The sequence below is a fragment of the Polypterus senegalus genome, chromosome 1, assembly GCF_016835505.1.
Source record: "Polypterus senegalus isolate Bchr_013 chromosome 1, ASM1683550v1, whole genome shotgun sequence".
Classification (NCBI taxonomy): Eukaryota; Metazoa; Chordata; class Cladistia; order Polypteriformes; family Polypteridae; genus Polypterus; species Polypterus senegalus.
In genome coordinates this window covers 147,821,389-147,840,169 of record NC_053154.1, presented here as the reverse complement: position 1 = coordinate 147,840,169, position 18,781 = coordinate 147,821,389, and the positions used below count along the sequence as shown (strand labels likewise).

The following is an 18,781-nucleotide window of genomic DNA, read 5'->3' as shown; positions in this document are numbered from 1 at the left end:
CAAATAATGATATAGTATTTATAAAAGGTGTCATTTTGCTTGACTTCTCACTCTATACAACTCCAAGCAACTGACACACACGTAAACAGACTTGAGCTGAGAAAACTGTGCGCCGGTGGGGGATGTGATAGCAGACTGCTTGCTGCTTATCAACACATTTAAAGGACAAAAGACACTGATGGAGAGGTGCGAAGCGATTTAAGGTGGTACAGATCTACGGGTTTTTTCGTAGGTTCTGGTAATTCTAGTGTTAAGCATTCAGCTCCTTGGTATAATTCAGAATTGCGATCTATGAAAGCAGCTGGCCGACGCCTTGAGAGAATGTCACATAAGTCTGGCCTCACCGTGCACATCCAGGCTTTCTCTGACCACCAAAGAGCTTACAGAGAAGCACTAACTGCTGCCAAGAACAAACATTATGGCAGAATAATAGAAAGTGGCCATGATAACCCAGGGTTTTTTTCTCTGTAATTAATAAACTACTCCAAACCGCATCTGGCCCAACTACCTCTTCTACTGAAGTCTGTGAGAAATTCCTCCACTTTTTCCGTAACAAAATTAAAGATCTAAATAATTCAACTAACATAAATACATCATCTGTTTATATCTCTCCCTGTTTTCCCACTCCATCCAGCTCCTTCTCTAAGTTCTCACCAGTCACATCTGCTTTTGTTAATGACCTGCTTTGTAAGATGAGGCCGACTACTTGTGTACTGGACCCTATCCCCACCACACTACTTAAATCCTGCCTTCATGCCATAATCCTGACTGTTACAACGATAATAAACTCATCCCTTGACACTGGCTCTGTGCCACTCATTTTTAAAATCGCTTTAGTAACCCCAATGTTAAAAACGTCTGGTTCTGATGCTGACAGACTTAACAATTTTCGGCATATTTCCCACTTACCTTTTCTGTCAAAAGTTCTTGAGCGTGTTGTAGCTTCCCAACTCACCAACTATCCATTCATCCATCCATTAACCAACCCGCTTTATCCTAACTACAGGGTCACGGGGGTCTGCTGGAGCCAATCCCAGCCAACACCGGGAGCAAGGCAGGAAACAAACCTCGGGCAGGGCGCCAGCCAACCGCAGGGTGCACACACACACACACACACACACCAAGCACATACTAGGGACAATTTAGAATTGCCAATGCACCTAATCTGCGTGTCTTTGGACTGTGGGAGGAAACACTCACCAACTACTTAACTTCTAATAATTTGATGGAACCCTTTCAGTCTGGTTTCAGAGAACACCACAATTGTGAAACTGCTCTGCTACGAGTAACCAATGATTTGATTATGGCAGCCGACTCTGGACAAACCAGTATATTAATTCTGTTAGACCTCTGTTCTGTTAGTGCAGCATTTGACACTGTCAGACATGAAATTCTACTGTCCAGAATGGAGAACATGCTGGGTATCTCTGGCACTGCCCTCCAGTGGTTCAAGTCCTATCTAACTGATAGGCAAGAGTTTGTTAGTCTTGGCAACAGCAGGTCCAGCACAGCGCCAGTCATACAAGGAGTTCCACAGGCTTTGTCCTCATTCCTCTGCTTTTCTGTATTTATATGCTTCCCCTTGGCTATATTATTCGTAGCTTTGGACTGGGTTATAATTTTTTATGCAGATGACACTCAACTCTATTTCAGTGTTAAAAGTGGAACTTCATCAGAGCTTTCTCAGCTCACAGCTTGCCTCAGTGATATTAAAACCTGGATGGAGCAGAACTCTTTAAATTTAAATTGCAACAAAACTGAACTCCCGCAAATTGGGACTAAAATGCAACTTAATAAAATGAGCTCCTTCCCAGTCCATCTTGGCGGTGATCTCATCAGACCTGCCTCTACTGCAAAGAATCTTGGTGTCATTTTTGATTCCTCCCTTTCTTATTCTGCCCACGTAAATCACATTAAGAAACATTCTTAACTTCACCTCCATAGCATATCCTGTGTTCACTCCTTCCTCTCCTTTTCTAACACTGAGAAACTTGTTCATGCTTTTATCACATCCTGCATCGATTATTGTAATTCCCTACTGGCAGGAACCTCTTCTAATCTTACAGTATATCACAGCTCCAGCTTATTAAAAACTTGGCTGCAAGAGTCCTCACTCGAACCAGCAGCAACGAGCACATCACACCCATCCTGCTTTGCTTTCACTGGCTCCCTGTGTCCTACAGAATTGAATATAAAATTCTGCTAATGACCTACAAAGCCTTAAACGACCTTGTGCCAAACTACATCAGTGACCTTCTCCATCACTATGTGCCTGTCCGCCCACTAAGGTCCTGTGATTCTGGCAATCTTGTTGTACCCCACACTAATCTACACTCCATGGATGACAGGGCTTTTAGCTGTATAGCGCCCAGACTCTGGAATGACCTACTGAAATTAATTAGATCTGCGGTGGGCTGGCACCTTGCCTGGGGTTTGTTTCCTGCCTTGCACCCTGTGTTGACTGGGATTGGCTCCAGCAGACCCCCATGACCCTGTAGTTAGGATATAGCGGGTTGGATAATGGATGGATGGCTGAATTAATTAGATCAGCTGACTCTATGAATTCTTTTAAAAAACAACTCAAAACTCATCTGTTCAGAAAGGCTTTTAGCTCTACCTGACTGTATTACCCTTCTTTCAGTTTACCTCTCTGTCAAGATGCTCATGTAACCTGTGTGTGTGTGCTGGACCATCAGTTATGTTTTCTGTTAGGCTTTTTTCTCTGAATTTACTATCTCACTCTTCTTTATTTATTTATCTGGTTTAGTACAATGCTATATACTGTATACACTGCCATTCTTTCTTAAACTCTGTGAAGTGCCTTGAGCATGGGAAAGTCGCTATATAAATAAAATGTATTATGATTATTATTATAACTACTTAACGGATTTAGATCGGGGTTTTTCAAGAATTTGCTTGAACATTCTGGTTGATTTTGCGACTTCTCTCATCGTGCTAAGTTTCATAGTTCACTTGCAGGAGTGATATATTTGCACTAATCCGAGATAGAGGTTGCGAGTTGAGGGGAGGGGGACATGTGACGTCAGGAGTGGGGAGCCAGACAGGGCCCTCCTCACTGTCCTCTTTCACTAATATGCAGGCAGAGCCATGGGGGACAGCTAATATAAAAATATAATCATTGTCTTGCGATTTACTCCTCAAATATCCATACACATACAGTGGTGTGAAAAACTATTTGCCCCCTTCCTGATTTCTTATTCTTTTGCATGTTTGTCACACAAAATGTCTCTGATCATCAAACACATTTAACCATTAGTCAAATATAACACAAGTAAACACAAAATGCAGTTTTTAAAATGATGGTTTTTATTATTTAGGGAGAAAAAATCCAAACCTACATGGCCCTGTGTGAAAAAGTAATTGCCCCCTGAACCTAATAACTGGTTGGGCCACCCTTAGCAGCAATAACTGCAATCAAGCTTTTGCGATAACTTGCAATGAGTCTTTTACAGTTCTCTGGAGGAATTTTGGCCCACTCATCTTTGCAGAATTGTTGTAATTCAGCTTTATTTGAGGGTTTTCTAGCATGAACCGCCTTTTTAAGGTCATGCCATAGCATCGCAATTGGATTCAGGTCATGACTTTGACTAGGCCACTCCAAAGTCTTCATTTTGTTTATCTTCAGCCATTCAGAGGTGGATTTGCTGGTGTGTTTTGGGTCATTGTCCTGTTGCAGCACCCAAGATCGCTTCAGCTTGAGTTGACGAACAGATGGCCAGACATTCTCCTTCAGGATTTTTTGGTAGACAGTAGAATTCATGGTTCCATCTATCACAGCAAGCCTTCCAGGTCCTGAAGCAGCAAAATAACCCCAGACCATCACACTACCACCACCATATTTTACTGTTGGTATGATGTTCTTTTCTGAAATGCTGTGTTCCTTTTACGCCAGATGTAATGGGACATTTGCCTTCCAAAAAGTTCAACTTTTGTCTCATCAGTCCACAAGGTATTTTCCCAAAAGTCTTGGCAATCATTGAGATGTTTCTTAGCAAAATTGAGACAAGCCCTAATGTTCTTTTGCTTAACAGTGGTTTGCGTCTTGGAAATCTGCCATGCAGGCCGTTTTTGCCCAGTCTCTTTCTTATGGTGGAGTCATGAACACTGAACTTAATTGAGGCAAGTGAGGCCTGCAGTTCTTTAGATGTTGTCCTGGGGTCTTTTGTGACCTCTCGGATGAGTCGTCTCGGCGCTCTTGGGGTAATTTTGGTCGGCCGGCCACTCCTGGGAAGGTTCACCACTGTTCCATGTTTTTGCCATTTGTGGATAATGGCTCTCACTGTGGTTCGCTGGAGTCCCAAAGCTTTAGAAATTGCTTTATAACCTTTACCAGACTGATAGATCTCAATTACTTCTGTTCTCATTTGTTCCTGAATTTCTTTGGATCTTGGCATGATGTCTAGCTTTTGAGGTGCTTTTGGTCTACTTCTCTGTGTCAGGCAGCTCCTATTTAAGTGATTTCTTGATTGAAACAGGTGTGGCAGTAATCAGGCCTGGGGGTGGCTACGGAAATTGAACTCAGGTGTGATACACCACAGTTAGGTTATTTTTTAACAAGGGGGCAATTACTTTTTCACACAGGGCCATGTAGGTTTTGATTTTTTCTCCCTAAATAATAAAAACCATCATTTAAAAACTGCATTTTGTGTTTACTTGTGTTATATTTGACTAATGGTTAAATGTGTTTGATGATCAGAAACATTTTGTGTGACAAACATGCGAAAGAATAAGAAATCAGGAAGTGGGCAAATAGTTTTTCACACCACTGTATCTAAGTATATGAGAAAGTCTAATGTAGACCACTCCCAATTTTTGTACTGAAAAATATATATACTGGCCAAAATATCAAGTGAGTGACATGTCAGGTTGTAGCCTAGTGACTATAGCTGACCTACTGTGTCAACAAAACTGAATGTATAGGTCTGTACTTGTGAAGTAATTTGGGATAGTTTTTCATTATGGAAAGTTACATTAAATAAATGTCTTTTTATATAAATAAATGGCTTCTACTAGGTGATATGAAACTTAAAACAATAAATTGTTCATCTTATTTATACTTTGTTTTCTTTTGATACAGAATGACAATATGATATTGCCAAACATTTCATTGCACAGAGAGGAGTGACTGAAAGAAGAAAGTGACTGGGATTAAGAGGAAGTTACATATGACAACCTACCCTCACTGCTGCAGGACAACGTGAACCTCATGAAGCTTTAACACAATAGATAAGCCATAATGATGAACTGGATGACAACAAAAAAAGACACAAAAAAATCAGCTAGAACACCCCTTAGCACACACCTACTGAACCTGGGACTCACAGTGTGCAGATAAGATGTACAGAGCTGTTAAAGTCAACCTGAAATATTCTCCCGAATATTTAAAGCTGTAACTTGGAGACTGTACACATAAAGCTCCTAGTGAAGGTCTGACTATACTGATCACCCTAGTGAGGGTAGTCATTCCAATTTATGGCAGTAAGGTTTGAGTCGAGTGATGTGTCCAGGTTGTAGTAGTTCAGACAGTGATTTCCTCCAACTGCATTTGCAGGAAGATTCCTCCAATAAGAAGGTCCCTTCTCATGGAAATTATTAAAAGCTCGATTGGAAGTGACCCTGGAATAGGGTTTAATGCCTACATCTAGCCCACAGTGGGAGGAAAAGTGACCAGATAAGTTCAAGCTTACAAATTCATTGCCATGTGTACTTAGTACAGTTAGATTCTTACTTCGATGCCTCTTTCAGATTAGCGAAAGTAATACAATACCTGCAAGACTGGACACAACACAGTACACTAAAGACATAGAAACATAAGAAACACAAAAAACTCAGTTATCAGTATGGCTGTCTGTTAGGCAGCCCTATGACCTGTGGATAAAAACAGTACAAGAATCTAGTGAGTGATGAGTGCTGCTGATCATCTGTACTGTTTGCTACGATAGAGAGAGAAAGAGACGTGACTGAACACCATGGCTGAAGTCGTTATTATTGTTTACCATGTCTTATGTATGTCCTGAAGCAGAAGGCTGATGTCTATCAATAATGCCACCTTCACCACCTTCAGTAGTGCTCTGTGGTCCTGAGCGAAAACAAAATACCATACCAGTGTGTAATGCAGCCAGAGGGGACAGACTACATTGTAGAGATGTGTGACATTTAGGCCTTCCTCATATATTTAAGAAAGTGAAGGTGCTGGTGAGCCTTCATGGTGATAGTCGAGATGTGTTCTGTCCATGTTAAGTCATCAGTGACAATGATTGTGTAAAATTTAAAGCTGCTGAGTGCTGACCTCCTCCACTGAAGCCCCTAAAATGCAGATACCAGTGTGGTCTTTCTCTTAAAGTCAATCACCACCTCCTTGATTTTGCTGGTGGAAACCACAGGGTAACTGCTGAGTCTAAACTGGCTTGGACACTTTCAATATGAAATGTGGCTGTTTTTCTCCTCTTGTTTTTGGCTGAGAAAAATGAACGAATGCAGGAAAAAATAGAATATTCCTGACTGTATAAGTTTTCAGACATAGAAGAATGAGGACCACTTGTATGCAATAAAGTTTGGTGAAGTGCACCTATCTGTTCGGAGTTCCACAGCTGGACAGCAGATCCTAATGCCTTGAAGACAAAGAAACATTCAGGAGGAATTCAGATTACAGTGAATGAAACGACCTATTCAATGGAAGGATACAGAAGAAAATCTGTATCAATGAGCAGTGAAGTACATCAATAAGAAATAGAGAAAATGTGGCACAACTTTAAATCTATGCAGAATATGGCGGCATGCAAAGCAGAGTGTCTGGTGGGAAGTCCCCAAGGATTGCAATTCTAGAAAAAAAAAAGAATTAGCCTTGCTTCCTTGAGATGCTGAAGACAACAATTGCCTGAGTGTCACAATCCATGGTTGTGGGAGAGTTAAAGAAATGCAAGCCACTATGGAAAGAAATTTGCATCAGATCTCAACTGCCATTTGCCAGAGAGAATGTGAGAGACATGGAGACCATGAAAAATATGCTTCCGTGGTCAGCTAAGTCCGAATGCAATGTAAAAGTAGAAAAAGAAAAACAAAATTACACCCTCCAGCAGATGTGAGACCTCAGAGAATCTGCAAAATAATTTAAATCACTGTGTATAAGTCACACTGGCAAAACATAAGCTCTACTGTGGCCCAATAAAAGTGTTAAACGTTGGAGGTTGCTGTTGACCACATTTTAGGATGGGGATGTAATAGAAGTCATCAAATGATGAGAACAAAGAATGATAACAAGACGATTGATTGACAGGTTCAAAGTAAAGGAGATAGGGGACAACTTTGTGTGGCACCTTTAAAAATCTGGAATGGTCAAGAAATATTCAAAATTGTTAGGATTACTGCTGTTCCAGAAAGCAGAAAGGAGCCGCAGAGCCAAGCTATTAGGATCTGGGAGTTTTCCAGACCTCATCTAGTCCAGATCTTCCTTAAACTCAGTGTAAGAAGGGAGTCCAACAAGGCTGCTTCATCTGTAGAGAGACTTGGGAGGGATAGGTTCTCTGGAAAAAAGTTCAGTTAAAAGGGAAAGGGTTATGAAATTTAACAAAAGCAATCCTGTGATCAATGAGCAAAACTGGTTTCACATCAGAAAGCCAGGTAGCCAGCAACTGAAAAATAAAAAAAGAACTAATCAGTTCTGGAGTGAGATTAACGGCTTTTAGAAAAAACACAAGAACATCTTGGAGGAGGGGATTAGTAGCTGAAAAGAGTCAACCACAGACCAGTAACAAATGTACATAGCTAGCAAGTCAAGTGTAGATAGGAACTGGAAGCTTGGCTAGCATAAGATTCAAAAATGTGTTCTTATCCACACCCAAATACATTTCATACACTTTTGGCCAGTTATATTGGGGGGGGAAAGACAGTCAATATAGAGTCGGAGAATAAATGCAGAATATAACAATCTTTTTTTCCATGCAAATTGCCAAATTCATCTGTATTTTAGTCTGTGGAATATGACACAAGAATAACTTTGCCACATTTCCTGGAACTGGAAGATGCCAAAGTAGCAATGAAATAACACTTTATACAAAAGGCAAGGGACATCCTTGGTCAGCAGTTTGGACTACTGCTGCAATGTGATGTGACACTTCTTGTCCAAGACTCTATAACTTGATTTACCGCTCCAAGCCCCAAACATTTCAGGATGGAACTGAAATATTAGTCATTAAAGAACGAAAGAAAGAAAGTAAGTTATATTGTAGGAAGTAAATGTTAAAAGACATGCCTTGTGGCCCCCATGTTGCACCCATGAAATAACAGCAGCAGTATAAACAGGATGTGACAGCACCATGCTGTCAAAAGACACAAGAATAGACGGTGAGATTCTTCATACCAGGTTTTGATCCATCACAATGACACATAAGGAGAAAAGGAGGCTAGAAACAAGAGTCTGATAATACATATTAGAGAAGAAGTGTGCCATTTTCCTGGATCAAACTCTTCAGTAGCTTGCTTTGGGTCATCAGTTGCAGTCCTTCTTCATGTGCCCTTTTCATCACATAGCCTTCATGGACTGAGCAGTGGATGGGCTGAAATCCAGAAAGGGTAGAATACGCTGAGCAGTAAATGCAGAAAGTCTTCTGATCAAACCTGTCCACTACAGGAGCAAAGCCACTTGTTATATGTTACTGGTCATAGGTTTTTAAACTTGTATCCCAACTCTGAGTATTCTCTTTTATTCTAAGAATGTGAACATTATGTCAACAATTCCTGCCTTCCACTTCGGCAAGGTTAGTGCTCCAGTGTTTTAATCTATTAATCATCATGACCTACGGTGTTTACTAATATCTCAAACTCCAACAAATTCTTCCTTTGCTAATCTTGAACTTATTTCAATTGATTCTGGACAGTATCAACCTTCGCTTGAAGACTGTGATAAATGGAGTTCTGCTGTGTGTTTTGCTATGATTTGCATCACACAGGTGAGTAATTTGGTCTTATTTGATACACCAGCCTGTTTATGCATGACTGTCATCATACGTAGAGGCTTCTTCTCTGGATTTGAGCCTTCAGAATGGGACCTTCACTCCTGATGACATTTTAACACCCCAAAAGGTAAACAGTAACTTATAATATACAGTATTGATAATCAAGGAGCTGGTAGGCTGTTAACGAGGAAGGTGGAGAAGAAGCAAGTTGCCCCGTGGAGCTACTGTACCTCAGAAAGTCACCACCAAAGGTCATGTCATGTGGTCTCCATTTTATCTCCTTTAATAAAACCTCTATGTTTCTCTGCATCAAGGCATGAAAATTTAAGTAAACACGACAAACCTTCATGTTAGAGGAGTTCCCAGTCCTATTTTAACTTAAAAGATACTAAATAATTAAATTACAACACTATACACTATAATAATAACACTATAATACTTAACTTAATCTGTAATGATCAGTTTAAAAAATCTCACTTGACCCAAAAATATAAAACACATTGCTAAATTGGGATGAATTCAGAGTAGGAATGGCAATGTTCAAGACGTGTGCAAGCAGACCTGATCATTGCTTGATAGGTGATACTGTGTGGCTCCCAGACTCCATTTCAGCATGGCTCCAATATGCTTTAAGCTTAATTTTAGATATGAAAAATTGTTTACTTCAAGCTAAATGTGATTTACTCAGTGGTGCTTGAAAAAGCCATGCACATCTGTCGTGTCTCCCTGGAGGCCCAAAGTTTCAGTCAGCCTTTAAAACCATATGGAGGTTGAAGATGACTGTCATACAAATCTTCTTCACACTATAATTTGACTTCCCATTACAACTGGGCATCCCATTCTGTTTTACCTTTATAACTAAACTAGCAAAATACCCGCGCTTCGCAGTGGCGAAGTGCTGCCTTAAAATTTTTATTAAGAAGAAAAGTAAACCTTTTTAAACTGAGGGAAAATATACCAATAATTATTTGTTAAGGATCTCTTTGTATGCCATGTTGCCAGATCGGCCCTCTGGTTGTAATATGACCAAGCTGTGCGCTGAGCTTACTCTTGAGCATGCAACGTACAGTTGGCCATGTGAACAGTAATCTTGCCTCAAATCTCACAGCTTGGATTGCTGCTGTCATAATCGGTTTGAGTTTCATGGTTTGTTTCAATTACGTTAGTATTTGCAGGATGTTTTGTGTTGAAATTACATTTGGCATCTGTCAAGTGTTGTAAGCATACAACCGGTTTCATTGATAACTTCGCATCCAGCTTTTGAGAGTTTAAACATTCATAAACATCAAAGTGTCCACTACTGAAATCGTCACCTGTGAATTTAAGATGTTTAAGAGGCATTGGTGGTTGTCGAAAGGTGTAAAATATTTGGCCGTTTCGGTACACTTGAAAGCGACAACCGAACAATTCAGCGGAAGCCATCAACTCACATGCAGAACCATAGGTGAAGGGCTTAAGCATTTCACTCTTCTAGTGCTCCTGTGTAGTATAATTATCTCCTGTACCGTCATCAGTCCACACCTTGAACCTGTCCCAGTCATTCAATACATAAGACACAATGTTCCTCCGAATATCAAGAGTGAGCCTGATATGGCCGTGCAATATGTAACAAAGAGAATGGAAAAGGTCGGTGCCATCTCTGGGCATTGGAAACCACTCGGTAAGTGACAGTTCTTTGATCGATGGTGATCACCTCGATAGACATGTTAATGGGGGTACAGTTGGAATGATAAAGGAAATGGGTACCTGAACAATGTAAAGTAAGTCTAAAATACCTACACAATAAATAAAATCATAATAAACGAACAATAAAACAGAGGAGAAGCTGTGGATTAAATAAAAAGGCTGCAGTTATCAGCAGGGAGACGTGAATACCGTGGTGAAGCAAAGAAGGGAATGTAGAGACCGGAGCGACGGACGGTCTTATATAGGCAGACAGCCAACAACGTGGGAGGCGTGGGGATAGGGGACCCAACGCCGCCTCACACGGTGACTGAGCTGCAGGTTATGGACGTATATATGTACGTAAGTAGGATTCAGTTAGCGTTGGGAACCCGCATACCAAATTTCTTGAAGATGGGCCCATAGGTAACAAAGACCGTTGGAAAGTTCAATATGGCGGCCGACAGTGGCATCATACCACCATAATAAGTATGCACATCGGTTTCGGTTAGTGCAGGGAAGCCGCCTACCAAATTTCGTGAAGATGGGGTCATAAATAAGAATGTTTAACATGGCGGACGTTGTCGACCATTATGACCGTTACACTTAGAATTTCGAAATGAAACCTGCTTAACTTTTGTAAGTAAGCTGTAAGGAATGGGCCTGCCAAATTTCAGCCTTCTACCTACACGGGAAGTTGGAGAATTAGTGATGAGTGAGTCAGTCAGTCAGTGAGTCAGTGAGGGCTTGCCTTTTATTAGTAGAGATAATATTTAGCTAATGTAAAGTTTTTCAGATTTCTTTCTGTAATTGGTTTCTTACTCATACCTGCTTCCCAGACGATCCTCCACTTTTTTGGCTAGCAGCAGTTTGCAGATTTCCTTGGTTGGTTCATCAAAGTTGCAATGTTCAAACTTGACATCATCTTCCAGAGTTCTCCTTTTTACCTCATCTTTACTGACTTTTTCCTTAAAGTCTTTGAAAGGGGTCCGCCCTGCAATCATCTCATAAACACTGCAACCCAGGGCAAACCAGTCTACGGAGTAGGTATAGTTTTCTTCTTTCAGGATCTCAGGTGCCATGTAGCCATTGGTGCCAGCCTGCAAGTATAACAAGATGAGTGGTCAGATGTGCCAGCAGCAGTGAGATTTAAATGCTTTCCATACACACATCTATCTTTAATCAAACCCATTTAATCCAGTCTCCGTGATATTGTTACCTGAATGATACAGCAATAATTCCTTAATCCATTTTCTGAAATTGCACAACAATTTCATTTGAACCGCAGCTTTTGGCAGGAGGCAAAAACAAATTTGGGGTGGGACTCCACTCACATACCCTCCTACGGTTACTCAGTTCAGTGGTACCAGTTATGCCAGACTGATAGGTCTTTAGGATGCGGGAAGAAACCCAAGAACATGGAGAAAATCCACACAAGCACAAGAGGAACATCTACGTTCAACAGAGCTACCATGCTGGGATAATGAATTATCTAATATTGTAATATTGCAAGATCATTTTCTTGAAGGAGGACAGAATTTATTTTCCTTGAGGAATCTGCACAACAATAATTCTTTATTGTCATTACACATTTGTATGTGTGTGTATGTATACAGTATATGTGTGTATATATATATATATATATATATATATATATATATATATATATATATATATATATATACACAGTGGGTACAGAAAGTATTCAAACCCCCTTCAATTTTTCACTCTTTGTTATATTGCAGCCATTTGCTAAAATCATTTAAATTAATTTTTTCCTCATTAATGTACACACAGCACCCCATATTGACAGACAAAAAAAGAATTTTTGAAATTGTTGCAGATTTATTAAAAAGAAAAACTGAAATATCACATGGTCCTAAGTATTCAGACCCTTTGCTCAGTATTTAGTAGAAGCACCCTTTTGAGCTAATACAGCCATGAGTCTTCTTGGGAAAAATGCAACAAGTTTTTCACACCTGGATTTGGGGATCCTCTGCCATTCCTCCTTGCAGATCCTCTCCAGTTCTGTCAGGTTGGATGGTAAACGTTGGTGGACAGCCATTTTTAGGTCTCTCCAGAGATGCTCAATTGGGTTTAAGTCAGGGCTCTGGCTGGGCCATTCAAGAACAGTCACAGAGTTGTTGTGAAGCCACTCCTTCGTTATTTTAGCTGTGTGCTTAGGGTCATTGTCTTGTTGGAAGGTAAACCTTCGGCCCAGTCTGAGGTCCTTAGCACTCTGGAGAAGGTTTTTGTCCAGGATATCCCTGTACTTGGCCGCATTCATCTTTCCCTCAATTGCAACCAGTCGTCCTGTCCCTGCAGCTGAAAAACACCCCCACAGCATGATGCTGCCACCACCATGCTTCACTGTGGGGACTGTATTGGACAAGTGATGAGCAGTGCCTGGTTGTCTCCACACATACCGCTTAGAATTAATGCCAAAAAGTTCTATCTTGGTCTCATCAGACCAGAGAATCTTATTTCTCACCATCTCAGAGTCCTTCAGGTGTCTTTTAGCAAACTCCATGCGGGCTGTCATGTGTCTTGCACTGAGGAGAGGCTTCGACAGGCCACTCTGCCATAAAGCCCTGACTGGTGGAGGGCTGCAGTGATGGTTGACTTTCTACAACTTTCTCCCATCTCCTGACTGCATCTCTGGAGCTCAGCCAAAGTGATCTTTGGGTTCTTCTTTACCTCTCTCACCAAGGCTCTTCTCCCCTGGTAGCTAAGCTTGGCCGGACGGCCAGCTATAGGAAGGGTTCTGGTTGTCCCAGATGTCTTCCATTTAAGGATTATGGAGGCCACTGTGCTCTTGGGAACCTTAAGTGCAGCAGAAATATTTTGTAACCTTGGCCAGATCTGTGCCTTGCCACAATTCTGTCTCTGAGCTCTTCAGGCAGTTCCTTTGACCTCATGATTCTCTTGTCATTTTACATGACATGCATTGTGAGCTGTAAGGTCTTATATAGACAGGTGTGTGGCTTTCCTAATCAAGTCCAATCAGTATAATCAAACACAGCTGGACTCAAATGAAGGTGATCTCAAGGATGATCAGAAGAAATGGAAAGCACCCAAATTAAATATATGAGTGTCACAGCAAAGGGTCCAAATACTTAGGACCATGTGATATTTCAGTTTTTCTTTTTTAATAAATCTGCAACAATTTCAAAAAATTCTTTTTTTGTCTGTCAATATGGGGTGCTGTGTGTACATTAATTAATTTAAATGATTTTAGCAAATGGCTGCAATATGACAAAGAGTGAAAAATTGAAGGGGGTCTGAATACTTTCCGTACCCACTGTATATATATATATATATATATATATATATATATATATATATATATATATATATATATATATATATAGGGTGAGTCAAAATTATGTTAACACTAATGGTACTGCAATATATATATATATATATATATATATATATATATATATATATATATATATATATATATATATATATATATATATATATATATATATACTGATATACAATTTTTGTGCCACATATGATACATGTGTTGAACATGATGGTGAACAGGTTGACATTCCTGCAAATCATCTATGAAGAATGTTTTGTGAATAAATTGTTTCCGCCATTCAAATGTTAACATCATTTTGACTCACCTTGTATATATATATTTATCTGTCTCTTAGATTAGATTAGATTAAATAAATTTTATTTATGTATTTATTTATTTAAAGAGCCAAATTTTGCCCTAGGAACAAATACAGTTCGCTCTATCTATCTATCTATCTATCTATCTATCTATCTATCTAGCTAGCTAGCTAACCATCCATCTGCAAGACACTGGCTTCCTTTCAAATAACGAATTATCTTAAGATCACTTCTTTTAACTTACAAACCTGAAACTTACTGTCCTAATTCTCAATGAGTGCTTCTCTGTGAAAGCCTCATTTAATTTACAGTTGAGCCGCTACCGCTTGGTGTAGCTGAAACTGACAATATCTTCTCACTGATATCCATTCTGCAATGTTACAGCATTGTGCCCAGTCTGAGGAGCAGCTATCACTTCAAGAAGAGAAACGTCAGCATCTAAACTCTTATGCAAGACAGCATTGTGGTGAGTACCTCTAAAATAGGTTTGCAAATGGGTAGAACCTGAGGTCTAATTTGATCCCCTTTTCTGATGGTGACTTTCATAGATCAGGAAAGAAAAAATAAACCCCTAGACTACATTAACACAATGAAATAAGCAGTGCATATATCAGAGTAATCCAACCATAATTATACTTATATTCCCCCTTAGAATATCATACATAAAGAAAATAAAACAAATAAATAAATAAAGATGTAATTGGGAATACTATTGAATAATACTAATGAATAACCACCTCTGTAATAGAACTGACCTAGTGCGGACACAAAGAAAAGAGAAAAAAATAAAATAACACCTAATTACATGCAGAACATAAATATAACCAGCACATACAGTATACTGTATATACATATAAGGTAGTTTTAGACAGACACACACCTCTCTTTTACCCCACAATAAACAGATCCCTAGACCCTTTTTAACACCAGTATCCTTATCCCTTTTTTCTAAAAGATCCAACCTGACTGGGTAATCCACAGTTAATTCCAGTTTACAGGAACAACTGGTGCTCCTTCCCTTTGAGCTATATTATTTGAAATAATATAGCACCGTATTTACACGTGTACCACGTGCACATTTATTCCCGAAAATTAGCATTAGAAAATCAGGTGCACATCATACACGAGGAAATGTAATTCTGTAATGTTTACTTCTTCTGCTTGGGCTCGCGCACTCACACTCTCTCTCTCTCTCGCTTGCTTGCACTCTCATGCTCTCTCTCGATCGCTCTCTAAAAGCTTTCTATACAATCACAACGCGCGGCGTACACGGGGAAAAACGATTTTCGTGATTTTCTTCATAAAAATTAGGGTGCGCATCTTTCACGAGGGCATGCGGTACACAAGTAAATACGGTCTATCTTCCCAACACTGATCCTCTCAAACCCCTGTACTCCATTATAAACAAATTAAATTCTTTCACCTGATTTATATAAAATAATTTCTCAACTGAGACCCTCCACCTGCGTCCTTGACCTAGTACCAACAAGTTTATTTCAAAGAAGTATCGGCCGTGCTAATTGATAGTATTCTTGACATAGTAAACTCATCATTAGATACGGGGGTCTTCCCAGACTGTCTTAAGACTGCTGTAGTTAAACCCCTGCTCAAGAAAAATAATCTTGACCCCTCTGCTTTTGAAAATTTTAGACTTATTTCTAACCTGCCTTTCTTAAGTAAAATTCTAGAGAAGGCAGTCATTATGCAGTTAAATGACCACCTCGATAAACATGCTATTCTTGATAAGTTTCATTTGGGTTTTAGATCAAATCACAGTACAGAAACTGCACTCGTTAAAGTAGTAAATGACTTGCGGGTAAATGCAGACAGAGGCCATTTACCTGTTCTCATCATTGGAGCCCAATTCTGTCCTTGAAGCCATTGTGACCCTCACTCTGTAGTGGAAGTTGCAAGCTTCAATAGCAAAAATGGGCAAGTTCCCCTTGAACTCTCTCTTGCCAAATTCCTCTCCTCTTCCTCTCCTCTCCTCTTTTCCAAAAGCGCACCTCCTTTTTTGAAGAATGTGCAGCTGTTTGTGTCACAGAATAGCTCATTACACGGGGGACACACAGGCACAGCTTGACCCACCCTCTCCCCTTAAAGTGATATTGTGCAATTATTTAATTCACAAGAAATATGTATTTTTAAGAAAAACAAGGTGGCAGAAACAGATACAGTGAACATAATATGTAGGACCTACTAGAGAGTAATGCTTTTCCTTATGAAGTTGCAGATGACACAGCTAAGGGCCTAACTTAGGAAAACCCACAGAACAGCACGAACTACAAATCACGCAGCAGACAGAAAGAGTGCACACCAACACAACAGGAATACTTCATTTGAATCTGGAGGAGAAAGGGTCTTCTTCACAAGTCTCTTTTGTAAGGCTTCATTGGTCAAAGCTGTCACCCAAGATCACCCTTCACTCCCTTGCACTTACAGAAGATGTGCACCATATATGCAGATCTTGTTATTCCTGGCTCTTTGGTGTCTGTTGTACTGATGTTGACTCTGCTATATTGTTAATAAGTCTTTATTATTAATATTTCCCATGTTCATTCTGTCCAGTTTATTGGTTTTGATTTGATGCATAATTTTATGATTTAATTTATTATTATTACAGAACAAACATGAATTCAATCAGTACTACTGATACATTTATATTTTGTATCATGTCAAATCAAAATTAACATTTGCTCACTACTCAAGTCGGAGAGCTATGTGAATGAAAAGCCCACTAGGCAGCAGCCCTTCGTATATTTGAAACATCAGAATGATTAACAGAAGCTCAGCTTATCTATTTTACTACAGCATTAATTATATTTTTTCCTAATTCAGAAAAAAACTTTGGAGAGTTCCCTGTAATATACATTTTTCTGAAGTAAATCAGACATCATTTTCCAACTGAGTTATGGAGGGTGTAATAGGATTCTTCTAACTGAATAAAATAAGAATGTGAGCAAGCAATGTCATGTAAGATGTCACAATACAGTAGACAGAGAGCTATGCCATGTGGCATTACTCCAAAAAATGCTAGTACTGGGATCAGAGTAACTGTTAACCCAAAACTAGCTGACAAACAAGAAAAGATTATTTTCCTAATATAGTCTGAGTGTAGAGTATTTCTAAAACAGACTTTTGATAGTTACAAATGGCGTCTTATCCTGGGTATGTTTTGTATCATCTTAGTCAAGTCTGGTGAGAAGGCATATCTTTAATTATACCAATTTTGTTGATGGCTGACTTCAATTCAATATCTGAGATTTAAATTGAAAAGTCCCATTCTTCGTGTTGCTGTAGACCCTGTAGGGGTGCAGTCCATGAGATAACTTGGTAAATTCTGAGTCCTTACCTTGATTATCACTAGATAGTACAGTCACAGCCATGGGTATTGATGGGAGATTGAAAGCATGGGGTAAGATTTTTGTAATAAAATGTCTAACTTGTATTTAGTAAAAGTAGTGTGCTGCCAGAAGATTGTATGAGAGTAAATCAAAAAGTAAAGGCAATTTGAAAATTATGCTCTACTGGTGGATTTCAATTTCTACCCAAAGAAATCTCACCATGGTGTGTTGTTCAACAATAGTGCAATCCTGCAATGGAGCGTCCTTGTTCATTTGACTGTGGCCTCAACTAGATAATGGCAGAGTGCTGCATTCTTCATATTTCATGTAACTCGGTTTGAAATGTCATGCCACACTGTGAGTGTCCGAGAATCAAAGCCACTTGTCAGTATGTGGTATCAGCATTCATTTTCCTGATTTTTGCAAATCACCATATAGATGTCGACTATGGAGTGGGGCAATTCTGGAGCAATGCTAGAGAAACATTTTGATGGTATAAATCAAGGGTTCCCAAACTTTTTTTGACTGCAGACCCCTTTACCAAAAACTTTTAAAACCGTCGACCCCTAGTCATTTACTTTACTTACTCAAATTACTACATTTGTAAAGTACTCGATATTAAATATTTCACTAGATAACTAAAAACTTTTCATTTTAATCACTTGTAATTAATGATTGAAAAAGATAAAAGGACAACGGAATATGGCATTATCTATTAATATCGAAACCTGCACTAACAAAAATGAAAGCAAAAAAATACAAGCAGTTTTTTTACATTTTGGACATTTATGAAATAAATATGTAAATTCAAAATAAGTACAAATAGTCCAAGCTGTACTGTCTGAATTTCTTTTCTGGTTCAGTCATATTATTATCTGAAGAAATAAAAACTTTTATTAAAAAACAATTCCGACAGCCCCGTGATTAAAAAAAACAATAAAGTATGTACTTACTTGAAACAGAAGATTTTTGTTCAAACTCGAATAAATAAACTGTGTCCTCTGATTTTCTTTTTCGTAGTACTGCTCCTCAATAAATAATTATATTCAAAGTTCAAATCACAAATAAGTACATGTCACATGAAACAAAAAATTTTATTATGTTTTATGAAAGCATGACCGTACAAGACTGATAGATTCTGCTAATATCGAATATCTATCGTCTCGTCCC

At 39.2% G+C, this 18,781-nt stretch overlaps 1 protein-coding gene across 1 annotated transcript in view; it reads right to left on the bottom strand.

The window, feature by feature from the left end:
* The window catches only part of LOC120518528 (rhodopsin kinase grk7-a-like), a 48,162-nt gene that overhangs the window by 11,733 nt on the left and 17,648 nt on the right, over positions 1-18,781 (bottom strand). The window contains exon 3 of the mRNA XM_039741375.1: positions 11,466-11,737. Coding sequence (XP_039597309.1) covers positions 11,466-11,737 — 272 coding nt within the window. The remainder of the gene's footprint in view (positions 1-11,465; positions 11,738-18,781) is intronic.